At 35.7% G+C, this 27,514-nt stretch overlaps 1 protein-coding gene across 1 annotated transcript in view; it reads right to left on the bottom strand.

Annotated features, from left to right (window-relative positions):
* Positions 1-27,514, bottom strand: part of TNKS (tankyrase) — a 206,950-nt gene that overhangs the window by 160,957 nt on the left and 18,479 nt on the right. Inside the window, exon 2 of the mRNA XM_002928843.4 lies at positions 11,317-11,541. Coding sequence (XP_002928889.1) covers positions 11,317-11,541 — 225 coding nt within the window. The remainder of the gene's footprint in view (positions 1-11,316; positions 11,542-27,514) is intronic.

Here is a 27,514-nt window from a genome sequence, read left to right as displayed (position 1 = left end):
GGAATGGAAAATGATACAACACTCTGGAAAACAGTATGACAGTTTCTTTAGAAAACTAAACATACTCTTAACATATGACACAGCAATCACACTCCAAAGCATATATCTCAGAGAAATGAAAACTCATACCCACATAAAAACTTGCACATAAATGTTCATAGATGATTTATCTATAAATATCAGAAACTGGAAACAACCAAAATGTCCCTCAATTGGCAAATGGCTAAATCATGGTATATCAACATCAGGAAATACGAATCAGCGATTAAATAAAACAAAAATGAAAACTGAAAGGCATTGTGCAGAGTGGAAAATAGAGCCAGTTAAAAAAAAAAAAAAACACATACTGTATGATTCCAGCGTTCTCAAAATGACAAAACCATACAGACAGAAAACAGATTAGTGGTTGGTAGGGGTTGAGGATGGGTTTCGGGGAGTCGACCATATAAAAGTATACCATAAAGAATGAGAGGGATTTTGTGATAATAGTTCCATATTTTGATTGCAGTGGTAGTTACGTGAACTTCCAAATGTGATAAAATGGCACAGAAATATATACACAATGTACCAATACTAGTTTCCTGTGTTTGGTATTATACTATAAGTCCATAAGGTGTAACCAATGGGGAAAAGATACATGGGATCTTCTTGTACTATTTTTGTGACTTCCTCTGAATCTAAAATTATTTCAAAATAAAAAGTGAAAAAAATATAATAGATGCTTCTTATTATGTAAAGAGTTTTAAAGAGTCAAATATAATAAAGCAATATGATTTTTAAGATCTGTGGTTTACTGGGAAACACAACAATCTAGCAAAGACAACACATTAGAACTTCTTGAGGCACCAATGTAAAAGTTTCATCAACCCATTATGCAAAGATTTATAGATTCAGTAGTATTAGAAAGAGATGAGAATATGTATTTTCTCTTTAATAAACATTTTATAATTTTGTGAATATTTTGTATTATTTAGTCTTGGGGTTCTACAGTACACAACTGATGGATTCCTAGGCCATCCTAGCCAGTGTCAGCTTATAAGAAGTTAAGAGCTAAAAGCTTAACTTCACCTCCTACTCAAATATCAAACACATTTATGTCCCTATAATAAGTCCCACAGCCTTATCAATTGCCACTGACTCATGGTTACCAACTTCACTGCAATCAGTGGAGAGGGAGATAAGATACAACATACTGATTCAGGAGGCAGGAAGTCTCCCGAATCCAAAAACGGGTGAAACAAATCCACATGTCTCCAATGCACCCAACATCAGCAAAGACATATTCTTCTGCAACTTTTAATGATAAAGAGATATTAGTAGAAGTTTTCAGTGGGGGGAAAAACAGTCTTATAATTTCAAGAGACTCTATTAGCATAACATCAGAAAATCATAATCATCAATAAAAATATTCAAAAAAAGAAAATTAATTTTGAACTTAAAAAGTTCTTGGGGCAATAAAGAATGCCTGTGCTGGCCTGTGGAGATTTCCCAGGAACACAAACTAGTGTAGATACAAAGTCGCTGCACTCAACTGGAAAGGTCTAATTCAATTCTGTACATGCAGAAAAATGATCCCGAAGGAGTGTTTATAATACAGTTTTATATTAGGAGTTTGGTTTTATATTCTAATGTTTATCAAGGCATATACCTATATTTTTAGTTATACGACAAATCTTAGTATTTTTATGGTAAGAAATGGATTTTCTGATACAAAGCCTCGTATTATAACTGATACTCAAGGACCAATAAATGAAATAAAGTAACTCAAAAGGGAAGGTAAACTAAGAGCCAGGTTCACGTGGTTGGCCATTTCACCAGCAATTTAGCAATTAACATTTCCTTCCAGAGTTAACATTTAAGGGTTCCCCTACTACATTACAAAATTTCCTTTTTTCAAGGAAAGCTAAGGCAAACTACAGCACACAAATAAAGCTATCAACAAACATTAAAAGGACAAATCCCCGTCCCCATACCAAGAGAGTCTGCCATGCATTCAGTTCTCTGTGACAATAATACCAATGACTACTGATTCTTGTCATCTTTTCCCCATCTCCATTAACCTATTCCCTCACATCCTCACATCTTCCTACTTGAATCTGAAATGAAATGATGAGATTTCAACATTACCTTTCCTTTGCTTTCTGGATCACTGAATAAACTAAAATATCAAACTGCTCATTAGAGTCTGAATGAATGGTCTCAAAGCACTTCACACAGTAAAACTTTACAATGGTTACTTGACTCATTTTAAGAAACACACGGACCGCAAGTGCAGAAAATGAAGATCTGCCCTCAGTAATAACAGTGATTTAGAGGTGGACAAGAATGAAATCTTGAGGCTCTCATTAGTCTTCAATTCAATCTAAATATTTAATTGCGCCTCACATGGAAGACGATAGAATTTCCATTTTTAAACGTAAGAAATAATTTGGCTGTCAAGTTATACACTGTTTTTCAAATTTTTATTATGTAGCACCTGATGACAATGATGACAAAGAAAATGTTCTGTCTAGGGGCGCCTGGGTGGCTCAGTCGTTAAGCATCTGCCTTCGGTTCAGGGCGTGATCCCGGCGTTCTGGGATCGAGCCCCACATCAGGCTCCTCTGCTGGGAGCCTGGCTTCTTCCTCTCCCATTCCCCCTGCTTGTGTTCCCTCTCTCGCTGGCTGTCTCTCTCTGTCAAATAAATAATAAAATCTTTAAAAAAAAAAAAGTTCCTTCTAAATAACTGTCTGTATAAGGACAAGTACTCTTCATGTGAATTTAATGCAAAATCTCTTTTGTTTCAAAATGCTGTCAGTCATATTATTTAACCCAAATCTCGAAATACTCCAAAACAATAATTGATGTACAAATATGAGTCCACTATATATTTATTAATCTACTTATTATAATTATTTTAAGAATACATACAAGTATTATCCTTCTCTACCAACATTGTTACTTACCCTAAGTGGCTGAAACTTTAAGTACTATCAAGAAAGCAGTTAAATTTTATCAAGAAACATTCTACTCCTCCCTTTAGAAAATGCCACATCTTAATAAACTTTGAAAAAGTACCTTCTATTACTGTTACAATAAATTACCACAAGTTCAATGGTTTAAAACAGCAACACAGATTTGTTATTTTAAGTTCTAAAGGTTCAAAGTTGAACACCTGTCTCAGTGGGCTAAAATCAAGGGGTTAGCAGGGCTGCATTCCATACTGGAAACTCTTTTCAAAGAGAATCCATTTCCCTGCTTTTTTCAATCTTCTAAAGACCCCTGCATTCCTGGGCTCATGGCCCCTTTTCCCCATCTTCAAAGTAAAAAATGACTGGGTTGAATCCTTCTTACAATGCATCACTGACTTGCTTCCTGTCTCCCTTCTCCAATTTTAAAGAATCTTGTGATACTGGGGGCCCACCAAGATAATCCAGGATAATCTCTCCATCTCTAGGTTAGCTGACCGGCAACCATAATTCCATCTGTAACCTTAATTTCTGTCTTCATGTAAAATAAAATATTCCTAGGTTCCAGGAACTGAGATGTGGACATCTTTGGGCCATTATTTTGCCTACTATATATAGCATGTCCCTTCTTATAGTTTAAGTTTCAAAAGCACAACTATAACACACATGACCCTCTACCATCTAGTATTATTTCTATAAAATAACAGCAAGCAAGGTAAAAATAAATAGAACAGTTCCATTATTTCCATTTGATAAACGAAGAATTAAGGCACAGAGAGTAATCTGCCCCATAAACTGTCCTAAATCAAACTGCCTGCTAATCAGAGATCCAAGAGTAGTCACCAGGTCCCCTGATTCCTATTTTATTGTTCCTTGCTGCGGACCACAATCGTCTTCACTACTCTAAGAGCAAAATCTTCCCTATTGCTGATAACTCCTTTGTTCATTTTTATCAGGCCACAATTTAACAAGTCATCAATTGGGTTATTTATCACTTAATCTCACACACACACATACTCGTACATACGTGTGTATGTTAATACAAAAATTACATAAACTGTATAATCTAATAATGTCTGCTTTAATTTTTTTCTAAACCAGGATCTTATCCAGGTTAATATGTTACATTTGACTGAATGAACTTGAATTTTATCCAGTTGAATGCTTACCAACTAAGGCATGCCCTTTTCTATGGCAAAGAAAGAGAAGAACAGAGAAAACACAATTATGCAACAAAGACTCTCCAAAGGGTAAATAATGGGGGAAAAAGGCAGAAATCCTATTACATATTAAATAATTAATTGAAATTCTAAATTGGGATAAGAAAAAATGAGAACTGTACCTAAGAATTTTTATTAATTCATTTCAATAGTTAACTTTAATTATGGTATTAAGTGATACTCTGTATAGTTGACCTAATCTCTCCTAATAAACCAATTTGCTTAAAGACTTCTTAAAAAATATCATCACATTTCTATTTTCTCTTGCATTTTTCAATAAATTTAAAAATATCTGAATCAGTATTATGTAATACAATGGGAATATTATTTCTGACCATGTTATTTTTCTTTTTTTTTTTTTAAAGATTTTATTTATTTATTTGACAGAGAGACAGCCAGTGAGAGAGGGAACACAAGCAGGGGGAGTGGGAGAGGAAGAAGCAGGCTCCCAGCAGGGAGCCTGATGTGGGACTCGATCCCAGGACCCTGGGATCACGCCCTGAGTGGAAGGCAGATGCTTAACCATTGAGCCACCCGGGCACCCCAGGTCATGTTATTTTTCTTTTAACATGAGAGTAGCTACCAATTACTGAGCATATACTGCATAGATATTACACAGAGGTACTTTATTTGTATTCTCTCACTTAATCCCCTTAACAACTATATGAAGTACAGTTATTACTGCCACTTTAATAACTAAAAGACAATAAGTAACTTGCTTAAAGACCCACATCTTTTTTTTTTTTTTTTAAGATTTTATTTATTTATGTGACAGAGACAGCCAGAGAGAGGGAACACAAGCAGGGGGAGTGGGAGAGGAAGAAGCAGGCTACCAGCGGAGGAGCCTGATGTGGGACTCCATCCCGGAACACTGGGATCACCCCCTGAGCCGAAGGCAGACGCTTAAGGACTGCGCTACCCAGGCACCCCAAATACCCACATCTTTTTTACTCCAACCGGTATAATATAATGCCATTAAGCCTGAAAATTTTTTTTAAGTAATAATCGTTAGACTTTAAGTAGCAGTTTGAATTTGAGGTTTCCAAGTAAGATATATATATATAGTAAGGATACTCTTAGTCTTTACATGTAAGACAAATGCAGTCAAGCATTATTTGAAAGTACAGAGAGAGAAGAAAAAAAGCAAGTGACAGGAGCTTTGGTTCTTTAAAATAACGTCACTTGTTCCATTTAGCCTCTCATACTGCCAGAAAGCTGAAGAACTCCTCTTTATCAAGAGAATTTCAGTTTCTTTTCTTCCAGTAGTCTTTAGAAGGTATTCCACTGACTTCAAGCTTTAAGTGTTGTAAATGTAAAGTCCTTTGCTTAATCTCCGCCCCCAACCCCCCCCCACCCCCTGCCTTGTAGGCAACTTATTCTTTCTGCCTGAAAAACTTCAGTATATATACACATATCTTCCTCAGTGTGTCTTTTCTCATCAATACAGCATGGAACTCTGTGAGCCTCTTCAATCTCAAGACTTGGGTTTTTCCAGCTTATCATTTGTTTAATTATTACTGATCTCTTTTATCAGTTTTTTTTTCTTTCTTTTTTTTTCCCTACTGAAACTCCAATCACATGTAAGGTTTTAAAAGAATGTTGACTTCCTGGGTCTATTTACCTTTTTCTTCAAGACTTCCTGATGCTAACATTTTGCTCTGTATTTGCAGTTATTTCTCACGTGATCTTCTAAGCTACTAATGTGGTTTTTCTTTAATTCATCTATTGAAGTTCTTACTTTGGAAAAATATTAGATTGTTTTGGCCTCAGGAAGCTTCTTCCATATTACACTTTAATTTCCCCGAGGGAATCTTTTTATTTTTTCATTCAGGTGTTTATCCAACCCCTACAGAAGTTCTGGGCATATATTCTGATTGTTCAATCTTCCCCTCTTCGAGAATTTTTCATTTTGTTTACTGGGCTTTCAGACCTAAACACTGGGTATTCCAATCAGTGAGAATCCCACAGGTGTTACAAAACCACACACCTCCATTATCATTGAAATTGTTTGCTTGGAAGTCAGCATGCTGTCTCATGCCTGCTGAGGAACCCAGAAGTCTCCAAAGGGAACATGCTCTGTCCCCTTCTTCCTTGAGAATCACAGAGTATAAGAAGAGATGGGAGTGTGGTATAAATGCTAATAGTGTGGATCATGGGAATTATATAAAGATTTAAGAGATTTCTTTATTGGGGCGCCTGGGTGGCACAGCGGTTAAGCGTCTGCCTTCAGCTCAGGGCGTGATACTGGTGTTATGGGATCGAGCCCCACATCAGGCTCCTCTGCTATGAGCCTGCTTCTTCCTCTCCCACTCCCCCTGCTTGTGTTCCCTCTCTCGCTGGCTGTCTCTATCTCTGTCGAATAAATAAATAAAATCTTAAAAAAAAAAAAAAAAGATTTCTTTATTATCTTAGAGGCCCCATACCAGAACTTCCACCTACCAATCTTCTCAAGATCTCTGTATCAGTTATATTCATTGGGAATGACAGAACCCAATTCTGTCTACCTTAATGGGGCGGGGCCACTACCAACACTGCAGGAAAAAAACTGCTGTTATGAATGATTCCTTTATATCTCCAAGTCTCTGTACTCAAAATTCTACAGTATAGAAGGGGGTGTCCGATTGACCAAAACAAGGCCATCCCTGTCTGCCAGGGTAGAAAGAAGAAAGATCTGACTCCATAAGCTTCTGTATTTCTCCCTAAAATGATAACTCATTGTTTTAAATCTCCAAAATCAGAAAAGCAGTTGGATACTAGCTACCCAAAATTCAAAAAAAAAAAAAAAAGACAAATGTCCATTATGACTTCCAGACTTTATGTCCGTTAACTTTGTGAAAGATGTGTCTACAACTTGTTTTAAAATGGAATTTCAAAGCACTAACACTTGGATAGTCTCAAAAAAAATCACATGACATATATTCAAAAAAGATGTCATTTTTTAAATTTTTGGTGACTTTATATCTGGGAGTAGAGCGAAGCAGGGAGAAATGAATAAGTTCTGAAGGTAGAAAAAGTGTTAATTTCTAAAGTAAATTGGATTTGTTAAATATAATATAAAAATTATATCATCAGCATTAATATAATGAACCATGACCTCTCTTCAGTAGTTGGTTTAATTATACAAGCATTTAAAGTTGATTTTTTAAAATAATCTCAGGCTGTATTTTGTTCTTTTTGATGGTAGGTACACAGCATCTAAGAAAACATGGAATAGACTTTTTGTTTTTTTAACTGGAAAGCTGTACCTCTTAATCCACTTCACCTGTTTCACCCATACCCCTAGACCCCTTACTTCCCCTCTGGCAACCACTAGTTTATTCTTGTATTTATTGTCTGTTTATTTTTATTTGTTTGCTTTGTTGGGATAGACTTTTAAATTGTCTTTTTATAAAAAGTCAATAAAGGGTAAACAGAAGAAACCAGGAAATCTACATTACACAGTCAGAATTCAGGTTGAGATCTTTTTTTTTTTTTTAAAGATTTTATTTATTTATTCGACAGAGATAGAGACAGCCAGCGAGAGAGGGAACACAAGGGGGGAATGGGAGAGGAAGAAGCAGGCTCATAGCAGAAGAGCCTGATGTGGGGCTTGATCCCATAACGGGACCACGCCCTGAGCCAAAGGCAGATGCTTAACTGCTGTGCCACCCAGGCGCCCCTCAGGTTGAGATCTTAGCAATAATAATAGCAATTAATAAGAGCTATTACACCTGTCAGAATGGCTAGACTCAAAAAGACAGAAAATAACAAGTGTCGGTGAGGATGTGGAAAAAAAGGAACCCTCAGGCCCTGTTGGTGGGAATGTTAAGTTGGTGTAGCTACTATGGAAATCAGTATGGAGGTTCCTCAAAAAATTAAAAATAGAGGGGTGCCTGGGTGGCTCAGTTGGTTAAAAGTCCAGCTCTTGATTTCGGCTCAGGTCATGGTCTCAGGATATGAGACTGAGCCCCACGCTGGGCTCTGTGCTCAGTGGGGAATCTGCTTCTCTCTCTCTCTCTTTCCCTATCTCTCTCCCACTGTCCCTCCCCCTGCTCGCATGTGCTCTCTCTCAAATAAATCTTAAAAAAAAATTTAAAAATAGAAATATCAACATGATTCTATAATTCTACCACTGGGTATTTATCCAAAGAAAATGAAAACACCACTTCAAAAAGATATATGCACCCTATGTTTATTGCAGCATTATTTACAATGGCCAAGATATGAAAGATATGCTAGATGAATGGGTAAAAAGATGTAGTATACATATATATATAAAATTGACTATCACTCAGCCATAAATAAGGATGAGATCTTGCCATTTACAACAATATGGATGAACCTAGAGGGTATTATGCTAAGGGAAATAATCAGACAGAGAAAGATGAATACCAGATGATTTCACTTATATGCACAATCTAAAAAACAAAGCAAACAAAAAGCAGAAACAGACCCATAAATACAGAGAACAAACTGATGGTTGCCAAAGAGGAAGGTGGTGGGGGGATGGGAAAAATGGGTGAAGGGGAGTGGGAGATACAGGCTTTCAGTTATGGAATGAATAAGTCATGGGGATAAAAAGTACAGCACAGGGAATATAGTCAATGGTATTGTGATAAACAGCATTGTATGGTGACAGATGGTACCTATACTTGTGGTGAGCACAGCATAAAGTATAAACTTGCCTAATCACGGTTGTACACCTGAAGCTAATGTAACATAAGTCAATTATATTTCAATTTAAAACGACAGCAATTAATATTTATTATTTAACATTCACTGTATCAAATACTCTAAGTACTTTACATGTGTCATCAGCTAATCCTCCCAAGAACCCAAGTATTTCTATTTCACATGTAACAAAACATGGTAGTTAAGTGGCCCCTAGTCTCATATACAGCTGGTAACTGGTCAGGTCAGGTTATAAGCCCAGAAGATGTGCTTTGAAGCAACCACCCTGCTGCTGCCCTTAAGTCAGGGATAACGTGCCTTGGCTCTACCTTTATAAATATCAAAAGCATTGATTATTCTACCACACATACAGAGATAGAATTAATATGAAAATAATCAGGGAAGCATTTCATCAACTAGGCAAAAACCTTTCAGAAATTAATTCTGCACACTAATCTCTCAAAACCATCAGACTCAAACTTTAAACCATTTGTCTCAAAGTGGAAATTCGCCTAATAGTAAAATTTCAGAATCCCTTAACTATACTCAAATTCAGAAAGTATGATACATAAACTATCAGAGGTTTTTGTATATCTGGTTTCTTAATAGGTTCCTGAAAGCTAATTAAATGTACAAAAGGGTCTACAACCAATCTTGTTTCCCATAATAACTACTTTAATAGCAGTTGTATCCTCAATTATATTTTGATTATAGTTTGAAGGTGCCCTTTCCCTTCCCTCAACTTTTATAAGACACAAGAAGTTAAACAGAAGGAAAGCAATATGTGCCAAAGTACACTGAGGATCGTGGGGCTGGGGGACAATGGGGATCCATTCTTTAAAAATTCAGGTACTATATCTAGTCTTCTATTTCAACAGAACCTACATAAAAGGAGTATTTTCACTATGTACTTTTGGGAGGGGGATTAGGAGGAGAAGGAAAGAATATTAATTTCCATAACACATTAAAAGCATTGATAGAATGAAAAATTCAGAGGGGTACAGGTAAGAAAATAGAACACTGAAGCCTAGAAAGGATAATAATTCAAGAAGGTGAAAACCATATAAAATTCTACAACTAATGACAAAAGAATCCAACATATATGACAAGGTAAAGCAAGAAGGAATGAAGATAGAGAAGTTGTAAGTCTAGATTAGGTAAGAATACATATCGAGTTCAATAATAATTATCACATGGTAACTTACCACAACTTAAGAGGTTTTGTGTTCAAGAGAGGGTATTTTTTCAAGCTTTTCAGGTAGTTTTAGGTAATGACTTAGTCCAGGATGTGGTATTTTAGTGAAAGACTTAGGAAATGGGAGAATCAACTGAAAAGGGAAGATCTCAAAGATCGAAAAGGACCAGGGTATCCAAAGGCTCATGTCAACGGATGTGGAAGTGACAAAAGATAATAACAGAGAATGTGATAAAGAAGTTGTAGGTCAGGCACTGCAATAATTTGAGGGAAAATGAAAAATATACTGGAGGCTGGAATAGATAGCTATGAAGAGAGAGAAAATCTTAATAACCACACCACCATATATCTTTAAAAATGACACATATATTTGAGTTTTATGATAAAGATAAACGTGAAAGATTAAACTTGAAACGGATGTCATCCCAGAAGACAACAGTTATGTAAATCAACCTGCCAGGGGCTAAACAAACACCCACCATCTTGAAGGTCAAGAAATAGATACACTCAGAAGAAACTATGCTGGTCTTCTGGAAGCTTGTTTTAGATTTAAGAATGAAAGGTATACAATAAAGCAAAATCTAATGTGTGTGTATATAATATTGTGTGTATATAATACATACATACACATTTAGATAAATATGAAAGAAAAAGAAATGTTGATTGAATACAATTTCATATCATCTCAAAATTTAAAATGGCTGAAAAGTTCAATTTTACTTGAAATTGCTTTTTTCCTAGCCTATGGCACATGTTGAACATATTAAGCTTTGTACTACCATATTTGAGCCACTCGCTCAAAGCTTTCCGGTGCTAATAGCTGGTGTTCACTTTTAGCAACATAAAGAAAAAGATTTTGCCTTCGTGCTAGATGACTTCCCTTGAATCAGCCTAAAGCATCCAAATATGTCATCCAATTCAGTAAGAACTTGTATTTTATAATGGCTCTCATTTGATGCTAGGATGGAAAACTGCAGTCTTTTTCAAAGAGACTGTAAATTAACTAAATTTGTAATAGTAATCCATCAAAATTTAGTTCTACATCAGTTAGCATTTGACTTGCATTTGGAGAATTAATGTTGTGAATCCTGTTCTTAACCAACTTTACATTGCCATCTCCCTACTTCCCTTTGATGGAAAAAAATTGCTTCTAAGAATAAGAAGTAATGAAGCCTTCTTTACTTATTCTGAGAGAACACTATTCCCACCACAATAAAAAAAGAAAAAATGGTAAACCTTTATTTAAAATGTTATACCTGTCAGACTGATCTTACAGCTTAGATATCATCAAATAATACTTACCAATACATACGTCGATTTTCCCTTTAATAGCAGCTTCATGCAGAGGGGTATAGTTCCAGTTATCCCGAGCATTTGGATCAGCTCCTTGACACAGTAACAGACTCACAACCTCAGCATGGCCAAAAGAACAGGCATTATGAAGTGGGATGAGACCTCCATCATCACGAGCATGGACATTAGCACCCATCTGTAGTAAGTGTTCTACGACATCCTTCCTTCCAAACCCTAAAAAGAAGGATAATATACATTGAAGCAATTTTGCAAAAAGAAACATTAATACTTCTTTAATAATATTAACCAATATGAATGCTTGCAGTACTGTCTTCTATAGCAAAAAGGGTTAAAAAAAATTGGCTACCATTCAAATGGATTCTCTCCTCTTATAGAACTCAGAACTAAGAAAGGTCTTCCTTAAGTCTTTGTGCAGTTCATTCAAGAGACATTTCTTTCTTTTTTTTTTTTCAAAAGACATTTCTTCAACACCTTTTATGTGCCGGGCAACTCTGCTAGAAATACAAGATGAATAAGACTCCAGTCCAAGGCATTCATTCCCCCTCATGCTTCACAAGAAAAAATTTTATGTATAAAATCCATCTATTTTAAGAAATGAAGGTTATTTAAATACTACTGACAACCAAATCTAAAACAAATTACAACACTCAACATTATACCAGAAAAACTAGAGAAGAATGTATGGATACCAGAAATATGTGGTAATAGTTTGGTTATAAGAACTACGAAAAGGAAGAACTAAAAATAATGCCAAAATATCTACTCTTGGGACTGATGGCCAAACTAAAAGCAAAACAACGTAAGGTTGGATTTAGTGAGTCTGAGGAAACAATATGACAAACAAGTGGGAATACAGGCATTTAGAAAGAACTAGAAAACTGATAAGAAGTATCACAATTTTCAGACAGAAAAAGCGGGGGGAAAGAACGGATCTGAATCAGTGTAAGGACTAGCACACACTGAGAAAGGTAAAAATTACCAAGAAAGTACATTAGGGAAGTCAAAGAGCAACAACAGCATGCAAAGTCCAGCATGATGAGGATTTAGAAGGGAAAAAAGCCATTGACAATTTTAAATTATAACACAGTGATGAAATTACAAGTTACGCTGTAATGGATTAAGAAGAAGATTATAAGCATTAGTATTTTTATCTTTATAAGCTAATATCTTTCTTAATGATTCTTTCTCTCCTACTTTAAATTTTATTTGGTCTTACTGTCTAAGTATCACTACCTCCATGCTAGTATTTACTGTGTAATGCAGTTAGAAAGTGGCATCATAAATAAAACTAAAAGCATAAAATGGTCCTATCTTCCTTCATTTTATGCATATAAACTGAGAACTATGAGGAAAACGAAAAAAAAAAAGATTTATTTCAAGATATGTTCTCCATACTATCTACATTTATAATTCATTCAATCCAGGAAAACAGGCTCTAAGAAAAAGTCTCCAAAACAAAAGACGTGTTTCCACAGATGCATATTACAAAGTCAGAAATGGGTTTCCATAGAAAATACCCTTCAAATTAAGCTGAAAATTTTGGGTGAAAAGAGGTGAATACTGTATTACTAACTGAAATACCAAAAGTATAGGATACATGCTAATAGAACTATCACCGTCTTGCTGTTGGTTCCTTAATACCTACACAACTTCACAGATGTTAGGTTCTGTTTATTTCTCTAACTTCAGCATTCTTCACCCTACTATCACAGCCTTACTCTTCATCAGGCCATAGCTGCTTTCCTTACTCATGAAGATTTCATGATTTTCCTTTTACGGATTTGAATAAAGTCTGCATGGCAAACTCACATTCCCTAATCAATGCACTGATAATATCTGAGAATGAATTTCCTTTCTTCACTAATAAACAAGTAAGTTAAAATAAGATACTTTTTAAAACTTATCAAGTGGCATTTTAAAAAGTATCCATTGTAACTTTGAAGCAAAACGGAAAGTGTGTGTTTACTTTTTACTAATACTTTTAGACCTAAAATATAAAAAGCAAACCAAAAAATGCTTGGTATCAAACTGAGTGTGGGGAAATGGAATTGTGCTCACACACTGATAATTTGAGCGTAAACTGGTATCACATTTTAGAAAAAAATATAGATTTATATGAGCAAAGACTCTGTATCAAGATGTTTATCAAAGCATTATTTATAGAAAACCATGGAAACAATTCGAGATGTCCAAAAATAATGGCTCTGTTAAGTAAATGATGGTTTTTCATATATCATCCTGTACTAAAAAGATGCTATAGAACACTGAGAATATACTTAATGCCACTGAATTATACACTAAAAAATGGCTAAAAAGGTAAATTTTATTTTTTAAGTTTTAAGATAGAAAAAAAGATTAAATCACTAAGAATTTCCTTTTCTTCTCTTTATCTGTTTTCCTATTATAAAAAAACACAGTTTTGTATAAAATTTATCTAAGTGTGCACACATACATTTATAAAAGAAGGTGGAAGTAAACAGTCAAAATCAGTAGACAATGAAGAAATTATCTCTCTTAACTTGGTCTTGTGTTAATAAAACATATTATTAAATCAAAGGTTTTGTTATTCACAACAGTCCCCCATTTAAACTTAGGAATTTAGCACTTAGTAATTTAGAAAAGTTCATTTAAAATGTAAAGTTTACCTACAACATAAATTTTACCTGTTCCATTGAGTAAAATCAGAATTGGTCATCATTCTATAATGTTAAACGCTCAAACATTATTTTTACACATAAAGAGGATTCATTATATCTCTGATGGTTATACAAGGCCTCTGTTTCACAAACAAGGTTTGTAGTCATAATTATCCCTATAATTGAATTGCTTATTTGGGTCTAAAGAACCAAAATAAAAATAGTAATTAGGTTCACAAAGAACTGCATAGAATTTGAAGTAACTTATCACTAATTAACTGTTCGGAAAATAGTCCCTAAGTGAAAGCATTACAGACACATACTGCAGACAAGATTTTTAGTGTCTCATTTCATTAAGCTAGCACATGTTTAAAAAACAGCTAAATCACAATTTTTTAATGTAGCTGCTTATACACAGTTGCTACTTGTACATGTATTTATGGCTTGGTGTTATGAAGTACAGAAGGAAAACCAACACACCTTCTCTCTCTGATCCAGCAAGACTGTAATCCTCTGATCTTTACCAACACACATGTGCTGTTGAGTTATACTAGAGGTGTAATTCAACGTTTACAGAAAAAAACTTTTTGCTCGAAGTACGTGCCCNAGAAGGAAAACCAACACACCTTCTCTCTCTGATCCAGCAAGACTGTAATCCTCTGATCTTTACCAACACACAACATGTGCTGTTGAGTTATACTAGAGGTGTAATTCAACGTTTACAGAAAAAAACTCTTTTTGCTCGAAGTACATGCCTTATTCTTGACAACACTAAAAATAACAGTAATGGTTAAGTAACTAACATTTAGTAAGCTCGGATGTGTCAGAAAGTATGCCAAATACTTGACATGCATCAGCTCCTTATGATAACGCCCTGTGGGAGATACCATTATCCTCATTTTGTTAAGTCATTCTTTTCCTCAGTGCTGATTTCATGAGCTGTGCTTCTAAATACACATCTCAATTCTGTCTACTCCCCAGTGCCACCATCTCGGTTTATAGTCCCATGATCTCTTGTCTAGACTTCAGCATACAGCCTTCTAACAGCATATAACCTAACTGGTCTCTCTGGGGTCACATCNTATTCTTGACAACACTAAAAATAACAGTAATGGTTAAGTAACTAACATTTAGTAAGCTCGGATGTGTCAGAAAGTATGCCAAATACTTGACATGCATCAGCTCCTTATGATAACACCCTGTGGGAGATACCATTATCCTCATTTTGTTAAGTCATTCTTTTCCTCAGTGCTGATTTCATGAGCTGTGCTTCTAAATACACATCTCAATTCTGTCTACTCCCCAGTGCCACCATCTCGGTTTATAGTCCCATGATCTCTTGTCTAGACTTCAGCATACAGCCTTCTAACAGCATATAACCTAACTGGTCTCTCTGCTGTCACAGNTCTCTCTGGGGTCACATCTGCTGCCCTACAATTCACTGTTAACACAGTAGGCAGACTGATCTTTTCAAGGCATATATCAGATTAGGTCATTTTCCTGCTTAAAATCCTGCAGTGGGTTCATATTAATACATGCAATAAAATATTGCTACAAATTCCTTAGGACCTACAAGGCTTTATGTGAGCTGACCCCTCTCACCTTTCCCATGTCATTGAGTTTTATTTGCCCTGTCTCTCACTTTTGGTTCCCTGAATATGACAAACTCCTTTCAGCCTAGGGGACTTTGAACTGTTCTGAGAACTTGCACCCGGATCTTCACATGCCTAGCTCCTTCTGCCATCCAACTATCAGCCCAAAGATAAGCAACTCAGAGGACTCTGACTGACCACTCAATTTAAAGTCACCTATGCATGCACACATACATTATTTTCAATAGCACTCAGTTTTACTTTCTTTCTGCATTTAATCACTACCTGAAATTACCTTGTTCATTTACCTATTTGCCTTTTATATATCTCACCGCTCAAAGATGTGTCATAAACAGAGGTACTCTTGAGCTAGGAGCTATCTCATGAACTGGTGTGTCTCAAACATTTAAAATAGTGCCTGATACACAGTATGGCTTCAGTAAAATATTTGCTGATTACATGAATATACATGATGTTGCTTACTTCGTCATAATTAAAGAGCAAGTAAGTAGCTTTTAATTTTATATTTTTAACTTACAGAAAGAAAACAACTAAAGGCCTTTCCAGCTACAAAAATATCAGAAATATTTTTAAATATTTACAAAAAACCAAATTTTCACAAAGGAAAATCATCTGTAATGCCATCATCACCCAGAGATAACCAATTGAACATTTTGATGATTAAACTACCAGATTTCTTTTTTTGCATGTGTGTATATGTCTTTGCTCTGCCATACATCTTTGCTCTGCCTTTTCACTTTTCAACTACCTTAGATATTTTTTCAGGTAAAAATTTTAAAAGTATACATCATTTTCTTATGAATTACTTAGCCTTCTACTACATAAATATGTCATAAGTTATTTAGTTGGGTGGTTTCACCATTATAAAAAGGAGATTTTGCCATTATAAAAAAATTAAAATAAATATCCTTATATACACGTCTTCATACATCCGTCCAGCTCTTTATGATAAATTGCTTAAAGTAGAAGGACTAGGTCAAATGATATGTGTTTAAAATTTCATATGTTGCCAAACTGTCCTCTAATTCAGTGTATCAATTTTCATTTTTAACCAAAATGCTTGAGTACACCCATTTCCCCATCTTGTGTACGTGAACACATATTTATAATCTTTACAAAGAGGCAAAAATAGAAAATGCACTCCTTAATTTACATTTTCTGGGCTTAGACATTTGCTCTTTTTTTAGAAAATTAAATATATGAATACAGTTGAAATCTCTCTTAATCCTACTCTTCTCCTTTCTTCCCCGAAGATCCCATTACATAAGCACAATGTTTGTTATATTTGCCTGTATTTTTATACTTCTTATATATGTGTGTTTTTAAACGCTATTTCACATTAATATATTTACATATTATGTATTTCATATTCCATGTTATTCGATTATCTATATTCATATTATATTGTCAATATCACATGGTCTTCAATCTCTATTAGTAAGATTGATAGTTGTGACAATTATCCCCTCTTCTTGCTGACCCACAGAAACTCATATTGCTCAGGAATTGGTCGGAATGTAATATATTAGCTAAGAGAAGGTAAACCTTTCCCCAGTCCAAGGAGTGAATCCTGATTACTCTAAGCCAGAAAGGCGATTCTATTCCTCTTTGGCAGTGACTGGCAAGGAGACAGAATGGAGAATCTAGAAGCTTCTGGAAAGACTTTTCTCCCTGCTAATAGAAGATATGTAGAAGAAAAAGGACCCTTTCTCCTCTCTCCCTTCCTCTCTATTTCTAGAAAATTCTCACATAAAGTTGTGACATTCAGAGCCGCTCATACCATGATGGGAAGGTCAAAAGAATTATGAAAATCCTAGCACAGAACCCTGCTGTGCTCACAAAGTGTTCAACCAATTCTTGAACTTCCTACCTCTAGACTTGTCAAGCAGGAAATAAATGTCCTTAGGCTTAAGTTTCTGTTAGTTGAATTTTGGAATTTTTGGAGCTGAACCCATGCTAACTGATACAAACATTTGTTTATATGTTTACTGATCATTCAAGTTTCATTTGTCACCCTTCAGTTCATGGTCTAGACCGAATTTTTTGTCTTTTCTTATTATTTTATACATCTTTATATATTCTAAACACTAATCTTGTATTGGTTACATTTATTAAAAATACACTAGTTTGTTTATCTTGTCTTTACACTCTATTTACAGTGTTTGATTTCAGACAAGTTTTAAGCTTTAACATAATAAAATATGTCAATCTTCCCCTACACTGTGCTTTCTACATAATCTGTATGAAATCCTTCCTATTCCTACACTGTTCGTACATTTTCTTCTAGATTACTTTTATAATTCTGCTTTCCACATTTTTAAAGAAGATTTTATTTATTTATTTGAGCCAGAGAGAGCCAGAGAGCATGAACAGAGAGGGGCAGAGGGAGAGGGAGAAGAAGACTCCCCGCTGAGCGGGGAGTCCAGGCTCTATCCCAGGACCCTGGGATCATGACCTGAGCCAAAGGCAGACACTTAATCAACTGAGCCCCCCACGGTTTCCACATTTAGATCTTTAATCTTCCTGTATATATGCTATCGGTTACAGATCTAATTTTATGTTTTCCACAACTCTTCTCTTTGGTTGATCAGTTTGTTTAATAGTTTAACTTCAAAAAAAAGTCTAAAATTCCAAATAGGGCAGTATCAATCCCCCTTGTTCCTCTTAAAAAATTATCCTGGCTATTACTGCTTTTTGATGTTCAATGGAATTATCTTTAAGTACCATGAAGAAATGTGTTAGAAAAAAGTTTTTAAAGATTATTGATTAGAATTAATTCTGTAAAGTTGACAAATTTACAATACTGAGTCTTCTAATCCATGGATAGGATATACCATGTTATCATGTATATCCATGTGTATCATATACATACCTCCCCTCAAATTCACACCTTTCGTTTTGTGTTTTTTCTCTATTAATATCTTGTACATATTTGTCAAGGATTTGGGGGTATTTTAAGATTTTTGTTGATACCGGGACAGAGAAGGCAGTGGTACATTAGGGACCGTCAATAAAACCAGATCAGACAGAGCCTCTGAGTCATAACGAGCTTGGATCCAAGTAGGAGTTTGTCAGCCAAGATTTGTCTGCTAGCTGATGTGACCAGAGATAGTTACGACAAAATGAGGTCGGAAGACGGGCAAGAGCTAGATCATGTAGGGCCTTTATCAGTGACGAACACATCCAGCTACAAATAATGGAATACTTAACTAGTGATACCTCAAAAAAAAAAAAAAGTAGAGATTTCACATGTCTCACTAAACTTGTCCACTCAGAGGCAATTCAGGCTCATACAGCAGTTTAACAAGAGCTCTTTAAAAATGTTTCCACTCTGGCATGCTTAGCATGCATAAGCTACCTTCTCCTCGTGTGGCACCTCATGGTCACAAAAGAGTGCTACACCTNCAGAAGAGCCTGATGTGGGGCTCGATCCCATAACGCCGGGATCACGCCCTGAGCTGAAGGCAGACGCTTAACCGCTGTGCCACCCAGGCGCCCCATCAATTTTCATTTTTAACCAAAATGCTTGAGTACACCCATTTCCCCATCTTGTGTACGTGAACACATATTTATAATCTTTACAAAGAGGCAAAAATAGAAAATGCACTCCTTAATTTACATTTTCTGGGCTTAGACATTTGCTCTTTTTTTAGAAAATTAAATATATGAATACAGTTGAAATCTCTCTTAATCCTACTCTTCTCCTTTCTTCCCCGAAGATCCCATTACATAAGCTCAATGTTTGTTATACTTGCCTGTATTTTTATACTTCTTATATATGTGTGTTTTTAAACGCTATTTCACATTAATATATTTACATATTATGTATTTCATATTCCATGTTATTCGATTATCTATATTCATATTATATTGTCAATATCACATGGTCTTCAATCTCTATTAGTAAGATTGATAGTTGTGACAATTATCCCCTCTTCTTGCTGACCCACAGAAACTCATATTGCTCAGGAATTGGTCGGAATGTAATATATTAGCTAAGAGAAGGTAAACCTTTCCCCAGTCCAAGGAGTGAATCCTGATTACTCTAAGCCAGAAAGGCGATTCTATTCCTCTTTGGCAGTGACTGGCAAGGAGACAGAATGGAGAATCTAGAAGCTTCTGGAAAGACTTTTCTCCCTGCTAATAGAAGATATGTAGAAGAAAAAGGACCCTTTCTCCTCTCTCCCTTCCTCTCTATTTCTAGAAAATTCTCACATAAAGTTGTGACATTCAGAGCCGCTCATACCATGATGGGAAGGTCAAAAGAATTATGAAAATCCTAGCACAGAACCCTGCTGTGCTCACAAAGTGTTCAACCAATTCTTGAACTTCCTACCTCTAGACTTGTCAAGCAGGAAATAAATGTCCTTAGGCTTAAGTTTCTGTTAGTTGAATTTTGGAATTTTTGGAGCTGAACCCATGCTAACTGATACAAACATTTGTTTATATGTTTACTGATCATTCAAGTTTCATTTGTCACCCTTCAGTTCATGGTCTAGACCGAATTTTTTGTCTTTTCTTATTATTTTATACATCTTTATATATTCTAAACACTAATCTTGTATTGGTTACATTTATTAAAAATACACTAGTTTGTTTATCTTGTCTTTACACTCTATTTACAGTGTTTGATTTCAGACAAGTTTTAAGCTTTAACATAATAAAATATGTCAATCTTCCCCTACACTGTGCTTTCTACATAATCTGTATGAAATCCTTCCTATTCCTACACTGTTCGTACATTTTCTTCTAGATTACTTTTATAATTCTGCTTTCCACATTTTTAAAGAAGATTTTATTTATTTATTTGAGCCAGAGAGAGCCAGAGAGCATGAACAGAGAGGGGCAGAGGGAGAGGGAGAAGAAGACTCCCCGCTGAGCGGGGAGTCCAGGCTCTATCCCAGGACCCTGGGATCATGACCTGAGCCAAAGGCAGACACTTAATCAACTGAGCCCCCCACGGTTTCCACATTTAGATCTTTAATCTTCCTGTATATATGCTATCGGTTACAGATCTAATTTTATGTTTTCCACAACTCTTCTCTTTGGTTGATCAGTTTGTTTAATAGTTTAACTTCAAAAAAAAGTCTAAAATTCCAAATAGGGCAGTATCAATCCCCCTTGTTCCTCTTAAAAAATTATCCTGGCTACTACTGCTTTTTGATGTTCAATGGAATTATCTTTAAGTACCATGAAGAAATGTGTTAGAAAAAAGTTTTTAAAGATTATTGATTAGAATTAATTCTGTAAAGTTGACAAATTTACAATACTGAGTCTTCTAATCCATGGATAGGATATACCATGTTATCATGTATATCCATGTGTATCATATACATACCTCCCCTCAAATTCACACCTTTCGTTTTGTGTTTTTTCTCTATTAATATCTTGTACATATTTGTCAAGGATTTGGGGGTATTTTAAGGTTTTTGTTGATACCGGGACAGAGAAGGCAGTGGTACATTAGGGACCGTCAATAAAACCAGATCAGACAGAGCCTCTGAGTCATAACGAGCTTGGATCCAAGTAGGAGTTTGTCAGCCAAGATTTGTCTGCTAGCTGATGTGACCAGAGATAGTTACGACAAAATGAGGTCGGAAGACGGGCAAGAGCTAGATCATGTAGGGCCTTTATCAGTGACGAACACATCCAGCTACAAATAATGGAATACTTAACTAGTGATACCTCAAAAAAAAAAAAAAGTAGAGATTTCACATGTCTCACTAAACTTGTCCACTCAGAGGCAATTCAGGCTCATACAGCAGTTTAACAAGAGCTCTTTAAAAATGTTTCCACTCTGGCATGCTTAGCATGCATAAGCTACCTTCTCCTCGTGTGGCACCTCATGGTCACAAAAGAGTGCTACACCTCGGGGTGCCTGGGTAGCACAGTCGTTAAGCGTCTGCCTTCGGCTCAGGGTGTGATCCCAGAGTCCTGGGATCGANGGCTACACCTTGGGGTGCCTGGGTAGCACAGTCGTTAAGTGTCTGCCTTCGGCTCAGGGTGTGATCCCAGAGTTCTGGGATCGAGCCCCACATCAGGCTCCTCCGCTGGGAGCCTGCTTCTTCCTCTCCCACTCCCCCTGCTTGTGTTCCCTCTCTCACTGGCTGTCTCTCTGTCAAATAAATAAATAAAATCTTTAAAAAAGAAAAAAAAAAAGAGTGCTACACCTCAAAGCCTGGTATTCAGGTCCCCACACAAGAAAGAAGCGGGCAAAGCGAAAAAAGGGTTTCTCTTAGTCTTTATTATTAAGGAAGCCTCTCTAAGATACTTCCACTTATATCTCATCAGCCAAAAACTAGTCACCTGTCCAGCTCCCCAAAAAGTCTGGCAAGTCAGGTTTTTTATAGCTGGGCACACTGCTGCCTTCTACAAAATAACCAACAGTATCTGTCGCAGCCTCTAAGTCATGAGTAAGAAGTTTGAATTTTATTTTATTTCCCTTTATAAGAGAAATTACTTGATTGTACTCAAGTCTTAAAAAGATTATCAGTTGGCTATGTGAAAAGTAGAATGAAGAAGGTCAAGAGCAAAATCAGAGAAATAGGCTAAGAAAAATCTGCCATAGTTTGGGCAAGAATTGATGGTGGTTTGGAGTAAGACAGTAGCAGTACAGACGGGTCAAAAAGGAAAGGCAAGAAAGACTGGCTCCCAGGTTTCTAGCCTGAAGAACTCAGTTTATGGAGGTGCCATTTGGGGAAGGGTCAGGGCAAGCAGGTAGCAATAAAAAGTTCACCCAGATGAACTGTTCTTCTCTAACTACTAAACTAAGTAATGTGAACCTGTTTTGTAAACTGCAGTACACGCTTTCCCCTAAACAGTGTGTGAGAAACAATTACATTATTTTACATATTCTAAGAAGTTTTAAAATATACTATGTGGAAATCATTGTGCTGGAATTGTGAGAAAAACCTAAATTCTTAACCCAAAGCCTAACCTCAATATGTCACCAGTTAAACCCCAAGACCTGACCTTTACTGCCTACTTGCTTGTACTGACTAACCTTTGTCTTACATTTTCCTTAAGCTCGTCTTCCTGGCTTACCTCTTAACTCAGACAAATGAAACCCAAAACCACCACTCAGAAAATGGCGACTACCCAGACCACCCAAAGCCCTGACATGCGTCTGTGCAGATGGACTGTGGAATGACCCCTGGAATGACCAGAAATTACCTTTACCTCATTATAATACTAAAATCTCCCACCACGGAAGAACCTCAGCCTCATTTACATACATACAACGTATCTGTAGGCATGTTTCCTTAAGGCCTGTGCTTAACCTTATACCAACCTCCACATATATGACAAGTCTTCCCTATCTAAACATTCATCCTAACCCTAAACAAAAGGTACCCATTCACCCTCTCTTGGGGAGTCACGACTTTGGAAGCTATTCCACGTCATCTCCTCATTTGCTGCAAATATAGTTTTTCTTTGTGCAACAACGCACCTGATGTAGTTTCTTTGACTCACCAAGGGGAAACTCATGTTGGTTCGCTTACAAGTATACTTAACTATTTTCCTTATTCTAATGTTAGAGTTTAAATTAAGGCCATTCAAAAACATTTCAACGCCAAATGTAAGGTCATTTGGCATCTACTCACCAAGTCCGAGTTTAGAGATAGATAATTGTTTCACTTATGTTCAATATTTTAAGCCTACCTAAACTTAAAGCTTCAAAGGAACAACCCTGACCAATAAGAAATCTTATAACTAACAACTGTGACTTCTGAAACATAATAAAAGAAAAGAAACCTCAGGTGTTTGGAATATTTTAAAGTGATGTTTTTATTTATGGTAGCAAAGCCATAGCCTAAAGATATTTTTCACCCTAATTAGACTGTCAGCAAAGCAACAACCACTGTACATCATTTGAACTATGAAATCCATTGACCTACACTTATATACTCAATGAGAAAATTTATATTACATCTCTCATATTTATTTATTTTTTTCCTTAAGGGTAGAAAGATCTAATTATACTCAAAAGATACTCAAACTAAGAGCAAAATAAGTTTGAGATTATCTAGGAAATAACTCATGAACTCTCACATACATCATTGTTTTTCCTGATATAAAGGAAACCACAAAAGCTAAGCTTGGATGGATAAAAAGGTACTTGATGACAGATGCGAATTGTTCATTATTCTAAGAACATTAGAAAAGTTTAGACTCTAAAATAGAAGAACCTACTTACTTTCTTAAGCATTATCTATCTACTTCCATCCAAATAAAAAAAAAAAACAAAAACTCTTACCAATGACAATAAAATTACTTTCAATGAAACAAATTCAGCTGTGACACATTTATACAATACATATAACGTTTTTAAATAACTTTTCCTTCCTGGTCAACAGACTCATCATTTACCTATTTAACACTGGTAGGTAGTTTCAGGTATCTGCTAAGCACCTCTAAAGGTCCATAATAAACACAGTAAGTAATGTATAATTTCACTGAATTAAAAATCTGAATCACACCTGTATCTTGGCTGATGTGCAGGAGGCAGCCTCAAAGTTACGGGGGGCGGGGCAGTTAGCAGAGCAGCCCCATCTCTACATGATTTTCTAATTTTGTTCACTTTCTTATAAAGGCCTACCTTCTAAAGTCTTTTAAAGTTTCCAGTTTTACTACATTTTCTGAAGAAAATTACATGCTATAATGGTATCCTCTCATCTGGGGAGTGGGGAAAGTCTTGTGACATATTCTTTAAAAATGTCAAGGGTTTTCTATATACTAGGTTAAAGTCATGCAGTCCAGTATACACAGAACCACAGACACCCAGTAACAGATTCCTGGTTACTTTATAATAAATATTCTATGACAAAGAAACAAATTTTCTATTTAATATTCAAAGCCATCATTGCTTCCTCTTCTAATTTCAATTCTAACTATATTAGCTTTTAAATAAAGAACTATTCTACACTTCATTAGATCAGAAGTCACTGTTAAGCAACAGGGAGTATGTATATTCCCTGTTGTTTCTAAAATAACAATTTAGGAAACAAACTACAAAATGACTTCAATGTCAATGAAGCTGCATGTTTTTCATCTGTCAAAGGCAGAATCTCACCAATTAATTATTCCACTTTGTAGAACCTGAGTTAGAAAAGCATTTATGCTTAGATAAAATCGTATTTAATTAGCAAGTATAGTCAAGAATGTGTGCCTTCCCCAAACCCAACTGAAAAGCAAAAGGGAAGAGATGAATCCCAGATTCTGGCTTAAAACGATAACAAAAACAACAACAAAACAGTGTAAGAAATCATCCCTTGAGGAAGAAAAAGAAAATGTTTGGGTACCGCTGTGAGAAGAAACATCAGCTTAAGAGATAGATCAGGTATCCTGGACAGAGGAGAGGCCAGAGGAAAATGTCCTAATTGTGTTCTTTCACTCCCAACACAGTCACATTGTCCCCTATGCTACTGTGGAGTATAAAGCAGTATTTTCAGCCTGGGTCTAGCCAGCAAAAAAGGAGTAACATCAAGGTAAAATATTAGAACTTGGCTGAGGGGGGAAGAAAAGTACAGGTGGATTCCCAATTAGGCAATTACAATGAAGATGACAACACTTTGAGAAGATAAGGGTCAGAGAAATTCTGTGCAACCAGGGTGGAACTGAGCAAAAATGTCCATCCAGAGCCTCTCTACCTTGAGGCATGTCCGTCCCTATTTAGCCCAAACCACCTGGAGGACCAAAACAGAACACAGGCTTTCACAAGCCCTAATCCTGACCCCCATCAAACTCATTCTCCCATAATAATGCAATATTGGCCCAACTAGCTGTTAGTTTCAAGGGAATATAAGCTCACAGCGGAAAATAACATGTCTGAGGAGTGCAAGCACCATAAAACAACAATAAACCAAAAGGAGAATTAATAGACAAAAAAAAAAAAAAAAGACATTTAGAACGGCAAATTAAGTGCTTCAGGAGAAAATAATGGAGAATACCAAAAGCATGACCTGAGAACAAAAACCAATCGGGTAAAACCAACTGGAAATATTGTCATGAAAAATGTAAGTGGAAAAATAAAAATATATTATTAATTGATTGAATAGTAATGAAAATAAAGAATAAATTCCCGATAAAAGCAGGTTGAAGAACTATCCCACTAAGTATCTGATAGGGATACACAGAAGAAGAAAGGAGAGGTAGAGGATGGGAAGAGAAGATATACACATACATAGAAATAATGACAGCACTTTTCCTAATTAAAGGAAAATGTAAAGTTTCAGATTAATAAGAGTTCATAAAGCACTAAACAGAATGGGCAGACACGTTATGTGCAATCTGGCAATATTAAAGGCTATGAAATTTCTAAATCCTTCAGCAAGAAAACAGAAATTTTTTGACTTCAGACTAAACTCAACCTTCTCAATTTTAAGGAAAAGCATTTTGATGCTTAATTTCATATGTAGCTAGCTTTTTATTTACATGAAAGAGTAAAATTAATCTGAGATATGTAAAATCTCAAAGCTGAACACAGAAAGATATTAGTTGAAAGTACTCTCATCAGAATACTTCAGCATGATGAAAAATGGATTTAGGGATATGTGTGTGTGTGTGTGTATGTGTGTGTGTGTCTTCAGGAACACTGAAAATTAACCTTCTGGCAAATAACTGCAATGTGTGGGTTACAAAGAGCACACAGCCATACAAACTTAACTGAGCCTGGGGTAGGAAAGCTTCCCCAATGAAGTGATATTCTGAGCTAAGGTCTAAAGAATAAGTAGTTAACCAGAAAAAAGGATTGGAATAAATATCCCAAGGAGGACAAGGTACAGTATATCCAAAGCTCAAGAGGTGGGAAATGCTTTATACATTCAAGTACCTAAGAGAAGCTCAGAATGGTTCAGAGGCAGTAATAAAGACTCTGAAACAGGCAACAACATGGAATCAACTAATTTTCTACCACGAAAATCATGGAGAAGCAGGATCATCCTTCAAAACCAATGTACCAGAAATAAAAATCCTTTAAATTCTGTACGTCAGGGGGAAGAGTATGACTGTTCCCTACCAAAGTAGCATAATTCAAAATTTCTGCAACGCAAATTTAAGTATCAGAAAACTGCAAAATATATCTATATATACACCAATCTTAGAAGACAGAAAAGCTGAAGACTCTTGAAATTCCACAGAGTTTTCAGTCTTCCTCCATGTATTTCAGTATATTATTATAGATATTATATTACATAAAATGGAAGAAAACAAAAAGAAAAAATTTAAAGTCAACAAGTTTGAAAAGGTTGTAAATAAAATTAAAAACACAAACTAGGCAAATTTTGCAATGATAAGAAAAACATCAAAAGGTAGAAGAAAAAAGCATAAGGGAAAAAATAATTCACTAAAAAGGAAATATCAATTATTTTAAAAAGTAAAATCAGTTACTCCAAGATATAATCAAAGAAATGCATACTAAAACATGATGTTTGGAAACATGTACAAAAATAATCACAGGAGCAATATTCACAAGAACATATTCATCACCAGAACAGATAAATAGCGGTATATTCACACCATGGCATTTCTTATAACAATGAAAATGAACAAACTACAACTATGCAAGAGAGGAGTCGCGCACAATATATAATATATACTATCTAATATCATTCTTAAGAAGTTCAAAAGCAGACAAAACTAATCTATGGGTAGTTTAGGGGTAGTGACTCAGATGACACAAGACAGGGGATTCACCTGGCAAAAACTAAGCAAAGAATCAAAGGCTTTGAATGCCATACTCGACGAGTTGGACCTCATAGATATATATAGAACACTACACCCCAGAACCAAAGAATACTCATTCTATTCTAATGCCCATGGAACATTCTCAAGAATAGATCATGCTCTGGGACACAAAACANATTCACCTGGCAAAAACTAAGAAAAGAATCAAAGGCTTTGAATGCCATACTCGACGAGTTGGACCTCATAGATATA

The sequence above is a fragment of the Ailuropoda melanoleuca genome, chromosome 18 (genome assembly GCF_002007445.2).
Source record: "Ailuropoda melanoleuca isolate Jingjing chromosome 18, ASM200744v2, whole genome shotgun sequence".
NCBI lineage: Eukaryota > Metazoa > Chordata > Mammalia > Carnivora > Ursidae > Ailuropoda > Ailuropoda melanoleuca.
This window is presented reverse-complemented; position numbering and strand designations above follow the sequence as displayed.